At 45.2% G+C, this 16,213-nt stretch overlaps 1 protein-coding gene across 4 annotated transcripts in view; it reads right to left on the bottom strand.

The window, feature by feature from the left end:
- Positions 1-16,213, bottom strand: part of ATP6V1B1 (ATPase H+ transporting V1 subunit B1) — a 989,440-nt gene that overhangs the window by 79,353 nt on the left and 893,874 nt on the right. For all 4 annotated transcript variants that reach the window (XM_078674535.1, XM_078674534.1, XM_078674536.1 and 1 more), the window contains 2 exons: positions 15,514-15,612; positions 5,768-5,861 (listed from right to left, as the gene is read on the bottom strand). In XM_078674535.1, coding sequence (XP_078530661.1) covers positions 5,768-5,861; positions 15,514-15,612 — 193 coding nt within the window. The remainder of the gene's footprint in view (positions 1-5,767; positions 5,862-15,513; positions 15,613-16,213) is intronic.

Genomic DNA, 16,213 nt, shown 5'->3' with positions numbered 1-16,213 from the left:
CTAGACTTAGTTAAATCTACTGTTTTTAACTTTCGCTCGAACTATTGCCCAAACTGTATTTTAACTGTTAACCTACTGCTTTGCATTGTTTTAAATACTCGTGATTTCCCCCACCCTGAGTTTATCACTTCACTCTTGAGCGCTCAGGCTCACCTTCGTTTTCACCGCATTAGGGACACCATTGTTCATTCTTCAGCCAATTAGGAGCTGAATGCACTGCGGGGCTTAGAGGGGCTGACTATTTTGGCGGCCATCTTGGGGAGGAGCAGGTTGCTGCTCTAGTGGCTGGGAGGAAGGGACGGACACGACGCGCTAAAGCGCTTACATACAGACGGCCTTCCCAGTGGACGCGGCAGCGGACGCGCCAAAGCAGCGCCTAAGGAAAGCCCGTCTGTGCCCGTCCGTGTTAGGCCGGGCTAGGACGTGGCTGGGGGCTACGATGATGGGTCCATTATCCCCTGAACTGCTCTGCTACAGTGGAGAGCAGCTTCGGGAGCTTAGAGGCAGCGCGAAGACCTGCTGCCCTAGTAGGCCCCCTTAGAGGAGGTATGGATCCCATGTCCTCATTGTAAACACTTAGGGATAGCGCCCAATAAAACGAAATCTTATTCTTTTGCACTATTAAATTGCCGCTCCCTCCCGAGGCACGCGGTGGAAATTCGCCTGCTTCTGGAGGAACAAAACTTTGACGCACTCTTTCTGACAGAGACGTGGCTAACAGAGACATCTGATCCAGATATAGTCCGGACCCTGCCGCCAGGTTATTCAATTTGTAGGTAGGACCGTCAAATAGGACGCGGAGGAGGAGTGGCTATTATTTTTAAAAACTCCTTGGGCTGTCGAACCACTGAGAGTCCACTCTTAGATTGTGAGATTCTAGGTTTTTCCATCTCTTTCTCTCCTACTTGTACCTTTTCGGGTATTTTGGTCTATAGGCCTCCTGGAGACCATCACGGCTTCTGCAATAAGCTTCTGGATAAGATTACGCTCTCTATTAGTAGTACCTCCAACTTCTCCATCCTGGGTGACCTCAACATTCATCTAGACAATACAGATGCTTGTTGGACACCATGGGGGTAGTACAACTAAAACAAATTGTCTCGGGCTCCACACACATAGCAGGAAATTTGTTAGATCATCTTTTTACTAATCTTGGTAATGTTATCTGCGAGCAGCTTTGCTCCTTGGTCAGATCACGCCCTTCTCTCTTTTGTCTGGTCTCCCTCGGACCAAAGTCATAAAGTTAGCCTATCAACGAAATACAGTCGGACTTGGTCGAGGCTATCAGCGGAGGAATGGGAGGTCGCCTTGATGAGGTTCATCTTGATGACCCCGTCCTTGCTAATGAGGCCTTTAATAAATGGTTAGACACCACATTAGACTTGATTCTCCCCAAAAAAGAGATCCGTCACCGGACGGGCCCAAATAAAAAACCTTGGTATTCTGGGGAACTTAAGGAACTTAAACAACAATGTAAACGGGCGGAAAGGAAATGGAGGAAAGATTTATCCATTCCCTCTAAAGAGGAATATAGTTCAGCTCTTAGATCCTATAAAAACCAACTGATACCGGCTCAATCGGAGTACTTCCAGGGAAAAATCACGAAAGCCGCCAACTGGCCCAGGGAAATTTTTTTAATATTTCAAGAGCTGGTCACTCCCCCCCAGGCCATTAGGGTCGCACCCGACCCCCAGAAACGCTGTGATGACCTGGCCTCCTTTTTTGTAGCCAAGGTTACTAATATTTATTCTGGCTTTGTTACATCAGCTCAGACCTCTGGCACTAAGGAAATCGAGAACTGGGTGTCTGAGGAGGTTCCCCCAGACTCTGCTGGACGTCTAGATGCCTTCCCACTGCTTGATTTGGCCACAGTTGAACGATTGCTTGGGAAACTTAAATCAGGTTCCCCTTTGGATGTTGCGCCACCGGCGGCTCTTAAACAGGTGTCTGGAACGGTGTGCCCAGCGATAATGCATGTCATTAACTCCTCCTTGGAATCGGGAGTGGTGCCCCCTACCTGGAAGTTGGCGAAAGTCAAGGCCCTTTTAAAGAAATCTAATCTTGATCCTGAAGACCTAGCAAATTACAGGCCTATCTCGTTGCTACCTGTAATCAGCAAAATAGCTGAAAAACATGTGAACCAGGTACTCTCTTCGTTTGTAGAGTTGGCAGGAGCCCTCCATCCCTCCCAGACGGGATTTAGAGCCAAGCAGGGGACAGAGACCGCATTGGTGGCGGTGGTGGAGGCGACCAGGAGCATTGTGGATGCCGGAGGCTGCGCTGCAGTGGTCCTGTTGGACCTCAGCGCAGCCTTCGACACGGTCAATCATCCTCTCCTGCTGCATCAGCTCAGCTGTGCAGGGGTCTCTGGAATGGCCCTCAAATGGCTCCAGTCTTTCCTTTCGGAGAGATTTTTCTCCGTCTTTGAAAAGGAGGTGTCATCGGACCAACATCAACTAGATTACGGCGTTCCCCAGGGATCCTCACTCAGCCCTACCATGTTTAACATCTACATGAGACCTTTGGCTGAGGTGGTGCTTCCCTGGGGAATTCAACTTATCACCTACGCTGATGATACTCAGTTGGTCGTCTCCCTGGCGACGGTTGACGCTTTAGACCAGGGTATTAACAATTTAACCCCCTGTCTTACAAAAGTCCTAGAGTGGATGACATCCTCCTTTTTAAAACTTAATGGGTCCAAAACTGACATCATGCTGCTGGGCTACAAAGCCCCCATTAACCTTGACCCTTGGTGGCCAAATTGTCTTGGCCCTCCGCCCACCCCTAAGAACCAAATAAAGAGCCTGGGGGTGTGGCTTGATTCCTCGCTGGGATTTCAAGCCCAGGCCAAGAAGGTTGCTGGGACTTGCTATGGACTGCTCAGGGTCCTTAGGAAGGTCCTCACCCTTCTGCCCTTTGAGGCTAGACGCCTGCTGATCCAGTCGCTTATTCTGTCGTGGCTGGACTACGCAAATGCTGTCTACCTTGGGGCCCCAACAGGTTCCATTTAAATGTTGCTATCAGTGCAGAACTGCGCAGCCCGGTTATTTATGAATGTACCCAGACGCAGTTCCGCGAAGGCCGCACTGCGGTCTCTTCACTGGCTGCCGATTCAGAAAATAATCATGTTTAAAATTCTGTGCATGGCACATAAGTCCATCGGTAATATCGGCCCCACTATCCTTCATCCCTTGTTTCGCCGACATCAATCCATCAGGTCTCTGAGATCCAACCAGCGCAACCTGCTGGTTCTACCAAGGGTGTAGCGTGCCCGAATGGGCGGTCGCCAGCTCCCTTTTCAAGCAGCCAGGTGTTGGAATAATCTCCCAGATAATATCAGGCGGGAAAACAACCACCTAGCCTTCAGGAAGCGACTGAAGACATTTTTGTTCCATTGAGTGTCTCCATCTAGCCCTACTGTCTAACAGCGCTGGGATGCCTTAGGGTAGCCATGCGCTATAAAAGAGCGTATTCATTCATTCACAGCTGATTGTAACCAATTAGTGATGTTTACACCAACTATTTAACTTAATTTTGGAAGGGAGGCACTGCCTCTCTTTATATCCGTATATGTATGCAATTGTGAGGTATTCACCTTCTCCAAACTTTACACTGATTCACAAAGTTGTTTGCCTTAATCCAATTCTAGGTTTGTCCTACTTATGGATCGCAAAGATTTTCTCAGGAATTTTCATATTTCACAAGTCTCTCTGACATTTAGATATCATTATAAACAGCCCTATACCACTCTGCAGAGCATTACCATTATCAATTGTTTAAGTTCATGATTCATAAACAAAAATGTGACCATTCCAATCCCAACCAGTGTCCACCGTTAGCTGCATCTTACAGAAAACAGCCTAGACAAGCCCTCCCTTAGTGTCTATATTCTTGTGATACGTTTTTGGCTATATGGAACCAATTGTCAACATATGTGTCAGAGGTTCAAGACACACTCGAGACAAAAAACAAAATGATCACAGAAAAAATATTAATTTGAAAAATCTGAGTTGACTAATATGATTTGCCTCGGACCAATTTCGTTTTTTTTCTTCAAGAAAGCAGGACTGTGTCCATAACAAATAATGAAAGATGGGATTTTAAGGCCCGTGTATGTTCTTATTGCCATTTTAATAGTGCACAATAACCCCTTGAGATGACAAAGGAAGAACATTAGAATAAAACATGCTGAAACTCACTAACCAACAAATGTCCAGCATAAGTCTAGGACTGCTGGAACCATGCCAAATGTTCACAAAAAAACCATAGAAGATTTATCTAAATAAACGAAATTATAAATTCAACGCGTCTCTTGAAAATGAGGTCACCCCTGTGAGACAGCCGCAGGCTGTTCCTGCACAATATGGAATGCACAGTGTAGGCCATTCCATAGTATGCAGGAACTCGGGTGCAAATATACAGAGGGGAACAACATGTGCCCCCCTGCATGCACCTCCTGGCCCAGGAGTGGCAGGGGGTCGTTTCCTCACCGCCACCCTTTTCATGGCTGGCTCACCGCCATGAAGAGGAGGCCAGTGAGGAAACTTGTAATATGCTTGGCGGTGCTGCAGTGGCTCCACCAACATATTACTTCCTCTGGCCTAGGCACCACCACTGCAAGAACAACGGATATCCGGCAGTAGCAGGGGTCCTGTGGCTGTCCAACCGCCCAAGTCGTAATACAGCGGCTGTACCAGCCGCGATACGAGAAGGTAACAGCGTTAGGGCAGAGGGGCAAGGTAAAGGGTGATTTTGTGGGACAGTGCCTTAGGAAAATGTACTATTTATTTAATTTTCCCTCAGCATCGTCCCTTGAAATCCTCCCTAACCCAGCCCCATCGCTGTTACCTGCACGGACTGCGGTTGGGCTGAGCAACCAGTCTGGCGGTCCACAGACGGCCACCTAGGTTGAATATCACTCTACTACACCCTTTATAAAGATGATTTGATTTCATGCTTCAAACAGGCAAGCATGGTGTCAAAGATGGCTAAAGAGCTCACAGAAAGTTCTGCATACATTTCTCAGTAGGCCCTGGCCCATCTGTGAACAATTTATGTCACAAAATCCAACGCAAAGGCAACCTGTCTGAAAGCCATTATACCAGGCGATATATTTAATGTGAAAACCAGGTTGTCGTTAGTTTGGGTGGAAACTGCAAACGATGTATAAAAGTCGAGCGAGGTAATGTCCATGCATAATTTCTAAAGCCAGGAGGTGATCGTCGCGTGCGCGTCTCATGCTGCTGACGCACTTCCACTTTTTGCCTCAACCAATCTCCTGTGAGCAAAAATTACGCAAGAAGAGTAAGCGGGATAAACAAAATGACACACATATGTAAAACCCGATCATTTGGATATACGCAGGATAACACTTGCGCAAAAAAATGTAATAATAAAGACTAACGAGGAGCTGATACTTAAATATGAATTTGTGTTAAAGATGGCAATTCTTCTCCTGCTTCCTTTTACAATAATTTAGAAATATGTCACACAGCTCCAAAAAGTTTTGAAGCGTTTCTTCTGGTCATATACTGATTTTAGTGTAATATTTCGAAAGGAAAAAATACCCGCTTTTGACGAGTTCCCCAATTTTTTTTTTGAAACAGCTTTCAGATAAAGATACTGGAAGTGTTAGAAGAAGAGTGGCCGCGTGCACCCTGAGCTGAGGTGAAGCCGCTGCCGCGCGCCGCCCTCAGATGCTTCTGGAAGTTGACCCTGCACTGGTCGCGCGCGCATCGATCATCCAGGCGCCGCGCGCGGCACATACCCAGCATGTCCTCGGAAACAGGTGTGCGCAGGATGTCCCCGGTGAACTCGCAGGTCGTCATCTTGGCATCGATCCCGGATGTGCCCTCGAACACCTGCGGAGACCGGGCCGAGGCCCAATTAGAGGCAATTAGTGGGGATTACGGGAGGAAATGTCGCAGGAGTGTGGGGTTCAATTGTCTGAATCAAAGGGATGGGGTGGGGTGGGGGGCCTTCCTTCCATGGGGCGCGCGCGTGTGTGTGCGTGTGCGCGCGTGAGTCTCTCCTGCAGAGGGAGACAAAGTCCAAAGTGTCACCCGGGGCCAGAGGACTGAAGCAGCAGGGAAGGACCGAGGGTTGGCTAAATTATGAGGCAAGAGAAGGTACATTTTGCTGTGTAATGCGACATATTTTGTGATAGTATTACTAATTATTTTTACACAGTGAGGCATTCTGGGTAAAACTTTCCCCTCCATAGTAAAACTTTGACACTCAAATACATAAATACACAACAGAAATGTGGCCAGGCAACCTGCACGAAGGACCATCCACTGTGCTGCTCTACCTGTTGCTGCATTTTTACTGTTGATCAATTTTCTGATATCTGGAGAGTATGCAGCAAGCGGGCAACTAGAGCCGAATTTCGGGGGGGGGGGTGAAAAATATTTCGGGGGGGCTAACTCTAACAACCATAGACAGAGTGGCTGTAAGAAGGGGTGAAAACATAACAAAAGCCTAATTTACAAGTAAATGGTCTTTTTAAGACCTGTGAGACCTGTTCACTACTCGGTGCGGCTGCAATCAGAGGGTCGTCAGCCTGCAACGCTATGTCAGCCCGGGCTGACACACAGGAAGGGGGGGCTGAAGCCCCGTGAGCCCAATGGGTGTTGCGCGCCCGGTATGCAGCAGGGGATGGATTATGCGGCAAATCCATAATTTGCGGAAAATGGTATGTCTGCAAAATCACATACGTCCAGCGGCCCTACATATATTAGTGAAAGTGAAACTACAAGTCCCAGCATGCATATTAACTTGTTTTTTCTGCAGGGCTTCATACTGCACTTCTGGCATTTGTAACCGCTGTAAACAACAGATGTTACTATTATTCAATTTAATGTTTTTCAGTTTTACAGAAGGACAGCAGGCTCAATTCACCTTGCCAGTGGTATGGTGTCAGATTTTTGTGGACAAAATATCTTCTGTTCCTAAATATAATTTACAAAAAGATCACCCCATTGAAGCTGATAATGGAAAATTCACAGCAAATGGGAAGAAATTTTTGTGACAATACTTGGGACACAATATTTAAGACCGAAGATAATTTAGTCAAAATTCTGACATAGAAACGTGCCCGGATTAATTTGTGTCATTTGCAGATCACATCAGATGAGCTCAGCTCATGAACCAACTTACATGGCCTGCCTCTTTCATGGAATGCAAGAGCTATTTTTTGGCTGAAAAAAATCAGGAACGGCTCAACGCCTTCCCTAACCATAGTTGCCCACCCCAGTTTATGGCTTTTGCATCTGCTGTGCTACATTCAGGGATGTGTATGGTGTTTCTGTTTAAAATACTTCTCTACCAACTAAACAAAATACAAATTGGCTGAACAGGGCGGTAAGAGCCAGAAAATTATAGTTAAGAAAAAATTGCCTATACCGGGGACTCCAACCTTTTCTATAAAGAGAGCTACTTATGTGCAACGTTATCCTCCTGAGCTACTAGATATTAGTATTGCACTAGTGACCACACCAGACAAGATTACACCAGTAGCCACCATAAGCAACATTACCCGCAGTGATCACCTGAGCGCATCAGGAGAGTTGCCAGCAGTAATGTAAAATGTATGGTAATGTGAAGCTTTACAAGTAAATAGCATGCACAGTTGTATTGTCAAGCTTTACCTAAACATCCATCTAAAAATAAGGACTGCCTTCAGCACATCACTGCTGCTGCCTGAGAAAAACATCATACAATATCTAGATAGCTAAGACACTTTAATAGCATTACAGTGTCATGTGTGTGTCCCTGAAAGTTCAAGCTTAGGCAGCTGGATAAATAAACAAAATGGACACAGCTGAAGTACTTTTTTGTGGACAACAGAACATCTTCCCAGTCAGAATGTGTACTCCTGGCTCCCAGAATGTGGGCGGAGCCAAAGCCCCTCTCTAGTGATGGTCACATAATTGTCTAGCAAGCTCTTCCCTGTCAAGCCAGACCATAAAAATGTCTTTATCGATTTGGAATGCCTTTGTATGGGTAGTACATAACAGCATAGCTACAATGACCCAGGCACCAAGGTCTTAACTTTAGTAATGGTCTCACTAATGCCGTGTGATTTATTGCTCAAATATCAGCTTTAAGTTTTTGGGGGAATCTTACCATTTTCTCCAAGCAATTACACACATATTCATCCCAAATACATGCTTTTCAGTTTTGGTAAACGTGCTAATTCAACCAAACTAAAGTTTCTCATGTGGTAGGGTGGACTGCACACAGGAGAGCTACATGAACGTAGCGGAGAGCTATCTAGCTCAGAAGAATCACTGGAAAAGCCTGGCCTATACATTTTGATCGAAATAAAATTACACCTTATGTGGTGGCAGTGCTGGAAATACATAAAAGATAAGCTGGGGAACCTGCAGATTGGGAGGCAGTCAGGTGTGTAAGAGGTGGAGTAAATATCAGTGGGGCGACCAGGAAGGGTGGAATCAGCATGGGCAGAGTCAGTGACAGTCAGACTAAGACCTGCTAGTACATGTGTCTGAACCAAAGAAGCTAAACGCTAGAAATGCTACAATAAAACAAAAGAACGGGAGCCGGGGAAGAAAATGTAATTTGCACGGGATCACACAATTTGCTCACATGGGGAGCAAGGATTAAAACTCAGGTCCCGTGATGCTACACTGCAATTTCTACTTTAATGTGTAGTGAAATAAAACATATTACACATGAACCAACTATGTATCACTTTAAAAATAATAGTGGATCATAACATACAGCAAATAAGGTTAATTATCGCACAAGTATGTAAACTCTGATTTCACAAGCCTCCTTGAGACTCTCTGATAACCAGAAACCAATGCAATTGAATGAATGCGCAAGAACCAGTTCCGCCAGTGGCACAAGACATCCATTAATGTATCCTAATGGCCTCCTTCTGGACATTCTCTTGCAAAGGCAAACTGAAGGTCCTCTAGGCACCCCCAAAAGACATGGAACTGAGGCACAGAAAGGCAAAGTGATTTGCACAGAATCACCCAATGTAGTTGGGGTGCCCAGCCTAAAATTCAGGTGTGCTACTGTATCTACATGATAGTCATGAAACTACATTTCTTACTCCTTTACCTGGTGAGGTAAATTCATGGTAGTTGGGAGTGGCAAGCCTGTGGACATCATTCAAAACTCTTTCTCCACAGACCTCTGCAGTGTAGACCTGGTGCCAGAGACCCCAGTAGTGCAAACCTTGCCCCGCAATCTCCTGCAGCCAAAATCTCCCCCCCCCCACCCCTTCCAGGACTGAGCAGTCCAAAACTGGCTCCTCACCAGACCTTAATCCATAATTCCAAACAGGCCGAACCTGGTCCCTCTCTTCCCAGCAGCACAGAGCTGGCTTCAGAGTGTCCTGCAGTAAAGACCTGACCCCTTCAGCTCAGAGACAGCCCCATGGGCCTCAGTCCCCAGCAGTTTAGCCCCAAACTCCAGGCCTAGACCCATGCTCCATACCCTACACAGCCCCACACCTCAAAGGCCCTTGCTCTGCGCCCACACCAACAGACCCCAGCTCAGCCTCAATGTTCATGTCCACGTTAACCCCTGGCGGAAGGGCCTCCCTGCCCTTGTGTGCTCTTTCTGCATCTATTGAATGTCCTCCCTGTATCACTACTGCAATGGATGGGTTCCTTGTAATGCAAGGTACTTAATGTTCCGTCTTTGCAGTAGATGCGCCCCCTGAAGGGCTTCCCCAATTTCGCTGGCTTGTAAAAGAGCCCCCTCCTTGACCTCCCCGTCGCCTTCTGAACAGAGACAGCCATACATGTGCAGGGCTTAATTTGTGAAAAAATAAGCGCTGGGCCCAAGTCAGGAGTCCACTGTAGCTTGCACTGCCCATTGCCCCCGCCAGTGCTGCCAATGACAGTATCAGCAAAACCACTAAGCATCACACGCTTCCAAGGGTGACAATTCAGACTATTCCAGGTCCCCCAAGCTATAAGAATGGCTTGGGAGGAAGGTTTTTATTGTTTTAAGGTATATTGAATTAACAAACAACTGTTGTTGCGCTCATCTCTAAATTAGACAAACAGCACCATCATGTGGCAGACTATCATAAGGCATGGTGTTGACAATTACGTGCTGAGCACTAGAAACCACCGCCTCAAATTAAGCACAGTATGTAGGTGATGGGTGTCATTCTATGGCCTGCATTTGTACTGATAAATGTACCTTTTGCTATAAAGTTACTGTGATATTTTCTGTTGAGAATATTATTAAGTGCCAAAATAGGTTAAGTTGTATGCCAACATGCTGGGCCAGTGGGCTGGACACTTGTCACTATCATGGTCTGAATGTCCAGAGCTGAAGACCATAAGATTTGTTACTAGTTACACTTGTTATTTACAGCACCTAGAAACAGAACTGCGCTATGAAAGGTATTGTGAGCTACATAAGTGGATTTTATTGTGATTAGACAGGCCCAGGACATTTGTACAGAACAAACATAGCGCTACATATTGTAAATATAGAGCTGAAAAGGTTTAAAAATATTAGTTAATCCCTTTGCAATTTCAGTGAGAAGCTGTGTCACTGTTCCAATGATGGGTTGCTCAATCTGGGGATGAGCGTGACCTGCTGCCTGTCCGAGCAACAATTCAATGACAAGGAATTACTTATTTTCTGTGAAATCAGGCATTTGCTGCACGTTCCCATCTGGAAAGATAAAGTAAAGATCCCTATTACCTCCTTGTCCCAGCTCTAGCGAACTGAGTTTGACTCGAGCATGAGGCAGAATTACTTACCATAGCCTATATATAAAATATTTATATAAATTAATATAGACATACATTGATGCATACATCAAAGACCTATAAGAAGTTCCCCCCCTTACTGCCTGTATGTAAGGCACCTATGCCTCTCCCCCTCTTCCTGATGCATTCTAAGGCGTACTACTGGTGTGGTCGGGACTAATTCAGGATCCAGGAGGGAGGGAATCTGAAACTGTGACGAGGAAGACTTGGACTCGGAGTTATCATTGGCAGCTCCTCCGCAATGGCAGAGGAGTGTCGCCCCACTGCCTGGCTCAGAGCCAGAAAATGTAAAAGAAAACAATGTTTTATTTTACATTTGCCGGCTCCTAGCGAGCGGTGTTGGGATGGGCAGGGCCGAGATATAGAAGGGGGGAGGAGGAGTGCTAGTGCTCTCCATAAGTGCTCATGTGTGTTTGGACGGCCGTCTCAAGCCGACCAAAACACACATGCGCACTTAGACCTGAGCAGGGCATCTTTCCTGAGTGCTCAGACCTATGCATGTGCTGCCCTGCTTCGCAGGGATTGGATAGGTAGTCTGTCTCAGGGGCTGCTGGGACCAGACAAGGAGAGGAGAGGTGGCGTGACGCAATACTGAAGGTGGCCGGCGGCAAAAGGTATGGGTTTTTATAAATTATATTTTTCAACCCCACCCCGGCGCGATGCCTCCCGCTTGACCCCACCCGCCCTACCACCCTTTGTTTATGGCGGTCACAGCTGGGAGTAATGAAGATTACCAGTAAGTAATCCGCGCATTCACCTGGGGGCAGTTGAATATGGTAGGTCTCTGAGTTCACCAAAAAGATATCTATCAGAAACTAACCAAGGGTATGAGGACCACCTCTCGGCATTGGCCGTGTTGGCACAGTGGAGTTACAGGATGCGACAACTGAAGGGCGTTAAGATGCAGCGGACCGCAGACGTTCTTTCAAGTCTACTAACTATGCGACTATAATTGGATCAGAATGTGCAGGTGTGAAACTGAACGAAGAAGGGGCCGGCCTGAAGGCTTGACCGGAATCATCTTTGACAGCATGAGTGTGCGGTGACCTCCAGCCTGCACTTCTATCATGCCTGCATGCTCTGGTCAGCTTAGATGTGCAAGAATGTTACACTTGCGCCACTGCGGCCTGCAAGCCAGGCATACGCGTGACCTGAAGCACTGTGCGTAAGCCGCTCCAGCTCAGGGCTCACGCCTCCATGATAGGATTAGGGGGGCCCACCACCAAGGTCCCAGCAGTATTAAAGGAGCGCAATCAGGCCACTCACCAGTAGAGTTCCACAGCAGGCCAACCAGGCAATGGCATAGTCGGAAAACTGGCCTTGAAGTATGATGCACTGGTGGTGATAGAACTGAAGGGAGTTGTGGGGAGTGGCAGGGTTGGACTGGCCTATAGGGCAATCTGGCAGTGTCTGAAGGGCTGGTCTGACAGGTCAGTGCATGGGCTGGATTTTCGGCTCTATGTGGGCCTGTTTTTTGGTCTGGTGGGCTGTTTTTATCTTTGATCTTAACGCAAACATTGCCTGCAGCAACCACAAATGTATGCAGTCGCCCGTACCAATCAAAACGCTTATACAGAATGTCTTTACAAGTTCAAAACTGCCCTGATTTGCAAATGTGGGCCAAATCTAATTCGCTGATGGGGGCCACTTGTTTGTGCTGAGGCCTATTTTCTGTCCTGGTCGACCTTCAGGAGTAGCCAAGGCCAGGCGGATTCAATAAGGTCAGTAAGTTTATGCAAATCGGGGAACATTTCTGTACACCACAACTCAGTTCTATTTCTCTTGTTGCATTTGTTAAGTTTCTCAATTTTTATTTTCCTAAAGAGGAACAAGAAACAGTGCAGCTAAGCACTGTAGAATATTCGACACCATTTGATGTAGCATAAACAAATACATATATTAAAAAATAAACAATATGTCAACACCAAAGGGAGCGAAAGACAAACACAAAGAACCGAGCGAACGATGCATGAAAAGCAGAGGATTAGCAAAATACGTGGCTGGAAACCCCGTTTTCAGAGTGAGTCCAAACGTGATAGGGTTAGGTAACATGTGAGGGCTGCATTGAGTAGTCCAGGTGGCCACAGCATTTCGGGCTAAGGGGCGAGCAAAAGTGGATGATTCTGTCTGATTCTCGGTAATTAACAGAGTGAGATATTTCGATTCACAAACTACGTTGTTTTTTTTTTAAATATCGCCACCTTCCTGTAGTTTTGCTATTTTCGAAAAGTTATATTTCAGGTTGGAGTGAATTAAACCGATTTTAGTATAGTCGGCCAAAATTCTTCTACAACAACTATTTTGGAGGAAATTTCTGCTGACAAGAGAATTTTGGCTCAGCTCTTCAGTCCCAAGCCCTCGTTCCCCATCTCAGATGAGGTCTTGCAATGGATGCCTTGATGGCCCACACAAGCTAACGAAAGCTGCACCTAGGCTCAGATGGTTGTACCCGGGGTGATGTGGTCCATCTCCCACATGGGTACTGGTGTAGGTCTGCCCTCAGAGAAGCGAGGGGGGATGAGGTAAATCACAGAGTTGAGCCTTCTAGCATCAAAGCTAGACCTGACCAGGGCGTGGACAGCCGCGAGGCAACAGACGCACACCTCCAGTTATGCAAGTGCACCTCAACACCCCAAACTTTGGATGAACTTTTCCGAATACCGACCTTGGGATTTCGCGTCTCTCCATAAATATACCATATCCAACGCATAAATGTATCTTTTTCGGTGCTCCCAGCCCTCTAGGTACATTTTTGATAGATTTCTGAGCCTACATCCTGGGATTTTAAGAATCCCCAAAACGTGTACACAAACAAACGTTCACCTACAATACAAAGATATTTATTTTGTGTGAATCCCACTCTGGACAAGCTTTCTACATTGTTTATTATCAGTAACAAATGTCTTAGTGAACATAAAGCTAGAAGCCCATCCATGTAACCATGCGCAGTCTCTGCCTCTTTAATAGTGGCATTAAATGTACCTTTCCTCTCAAGCTTTGCCCATGCACATACATGTAATAGGCCGAGGCCAGGATTCCCTGTGCAGTTTAGAAGGTACAAGATTAAAAGTTATGGAGAAAAAAATCCAAAATTGTGTTTAATTATTTTTTAGTGTGTCCATCTTGTAGCAGACCGGAAATATATGGGATTATTTACAAGCACCTTGAGCCGCCTCTCCGTCACTTTTTTGTTGCAGCAGCGGCGAAATCAATGCGCGACACTGCTCCATATTTACAAACTGAGGCATTGGGTCCAATGCATCAGTTTGTAGAACCCTGTGTCACATCATACCTGCGCCATGTATAATGTATATAGGGTCGGCGTTCCCACGCCAAACAAGCCACGTCGAAGTGGCGCAGTGAAACTTATAACATTTCACTGCACTACTCTACGACTTGACTGCGTCAAAATCCTTACATGAGTTACTTGTAAAAGAGGCCAATAGTCTCTATTAGTTTGTTTGATTTTCTCCAGTAGAGGGTACATATTTTACATTTTATATTTGGAAGGTGTCTCAGTGGCAATGTGGAATGTCTTTCTGGCAAAATGCCATTTACTTACATCCTAGCATGTTTTACTACAATATTGAATTTTTAATATCAACCTACAGAATATCGACACTTTACATCATCAAGATACCTAGATGTAGAATTAAGAATTGTCTGTCTAAACTTAACTTGATGATATAGTGGTAATCAATGTTCCTCAGTCGATATTCTTGAAGGCCAATAATTTGGAACCAGATATTCAGACATAAGACTGCCATAAATGAGGCTTTGCTACTTCAACCTCCTTCCATGTTCATTCTTCAGGGTGTAGCAACAGAGTGTTAGGACGCACGCTACACTTTCATCTTGAGCTGGTTAGCCTGGCCTAACCTCAAAGGATTCGAATATTGAAGAACTAGGTTGGGTCAAATATAGGCGTTTCCAGGTTGACTATATCGTTTTGTTCCCTGTCTCACCTTTAAGTGGGTGAGATGTCCTTACTTGCGTGGAAACCAGAAGTGAATGAGACCCAGGCAGGGTCTTTGTTCATTTTATCAGGTCCACGTCAGATCTTTTCCAAGGTCTATATCATTTGAGATCACCGAGATGCTAGTAAGAGACATCATCAGTCTGTTCCAACCCATAAACATAAAATGTCAGTATTCATCTTCCTAAATATCCTTTGATGTGATATAAAACCGCTTCGATTTACAGAAGCATCTAAAATCCTTACTTTTTAAAGCATGGCTCTTTAAACCGAGGAATATGGACCGAGGCTGCATTACATTTTGGTCATAAGGCATCTGAGACAATGTAGAGTTTCTTGTGTTAGCAAAAGTATGAAAGGGCCAAACAAGGCCATCAAGAACCATAGTATGTATGTATATGCATCTGTGGCAGAAATTGTCAGATGACAATATGCTTCAATCACTACATATCTTCGATGAACTTCAGCAGGAAGTCTAAAGCAGATAGGCATGCTAACTTTGAATACAACACTGCATTTAGTCCGTCACAGTGCAATATGTTGTTGCTTGTGACTTATCTTGAAGCAGCTTGAACATGAGGTTGACTATAATGTAAAAGTAGACAAAATTGATAAACCCACTGTAATACATGAAAGAGCAAATCAAATGCAAGTATGTGCAGTCACAGAAAGCTAAACAACAGCCCAATTTTGTTTGCAGGTTGAGTATAGCGATGGGAATATCAGATGATCGCATTTCTAAAAACAAAACAAATTCATTTTTTTTACCTGAACAATTGCCTTTTTTCCAATTACTTCGAGTACCTGTCCACTTCTAACAATACCACTGGGAAGAGTGAAGTTTACAATTTCGGCAAACTTGGCAAACTATAAACAAAAAGGCAACCACAGCAGTATTAGTCATGATAGTAACCATCACAATGCTTAATTGAAATAGAGTTTAAACTAAGAGAAATATCAAACAAATTATAAAAGGCTGATGTTTGAAATATCCAAATTGAAAAATTGATACATTAAAGCTACAGCTTCCTAAAATATCTGAATTATTAAGTCGTTTTTGTTAGTTTGTAGAACAAGGTATGCACAAATTACCTTGCATTAACCACTCCTCCTTCCAGCCCAAATCATATGCATCAGTGTTTTAGACACAATCATGTAGTTGAGTGTTCAGATAACTCAGTTTCTTAAAACTAACATACCCAACAAGGAAGGCTTACTCTGACGCAAAACATGCATAAGGGTATGCCAAACTATTGTGTGTCCTCAGTTTGTTGTCCAAGTATGAAGCGTAAACAAAGACTTGATGGAAGACGTAATGTCTTCTATAGAGTATAGAGTCTTTGTTTATGCTTCATTCGCTGCATTGTTTTTCTGTTATGAGCAAGATCCTATTAAAGACTTGTCCTTTTGAATAGCTCAACTTCTACTGGCAAGGCACATCCAGTTCCTTCATCTGCAGGGGAACTGT

Source organism: Lissotriton helveticus, chromosome 2_1 (genome assembly GCF_964261635.1).
Source record: "Lissotriton helveticus chromosome 2_1, aLisHel1.1, whole genome shotgun sequence".
Lineage (NCBI taxonomy): Eukaryota > Metazoa > Chordata > Amphibia > Caudata > Salamandridae > Lissotriton > Lissotriton helveticus.
The sequence above is the reverse complement of the archived record's forward strand: the minus strand, read 5'-3'. Positions and strand labels throughout refer to the sequence as shown.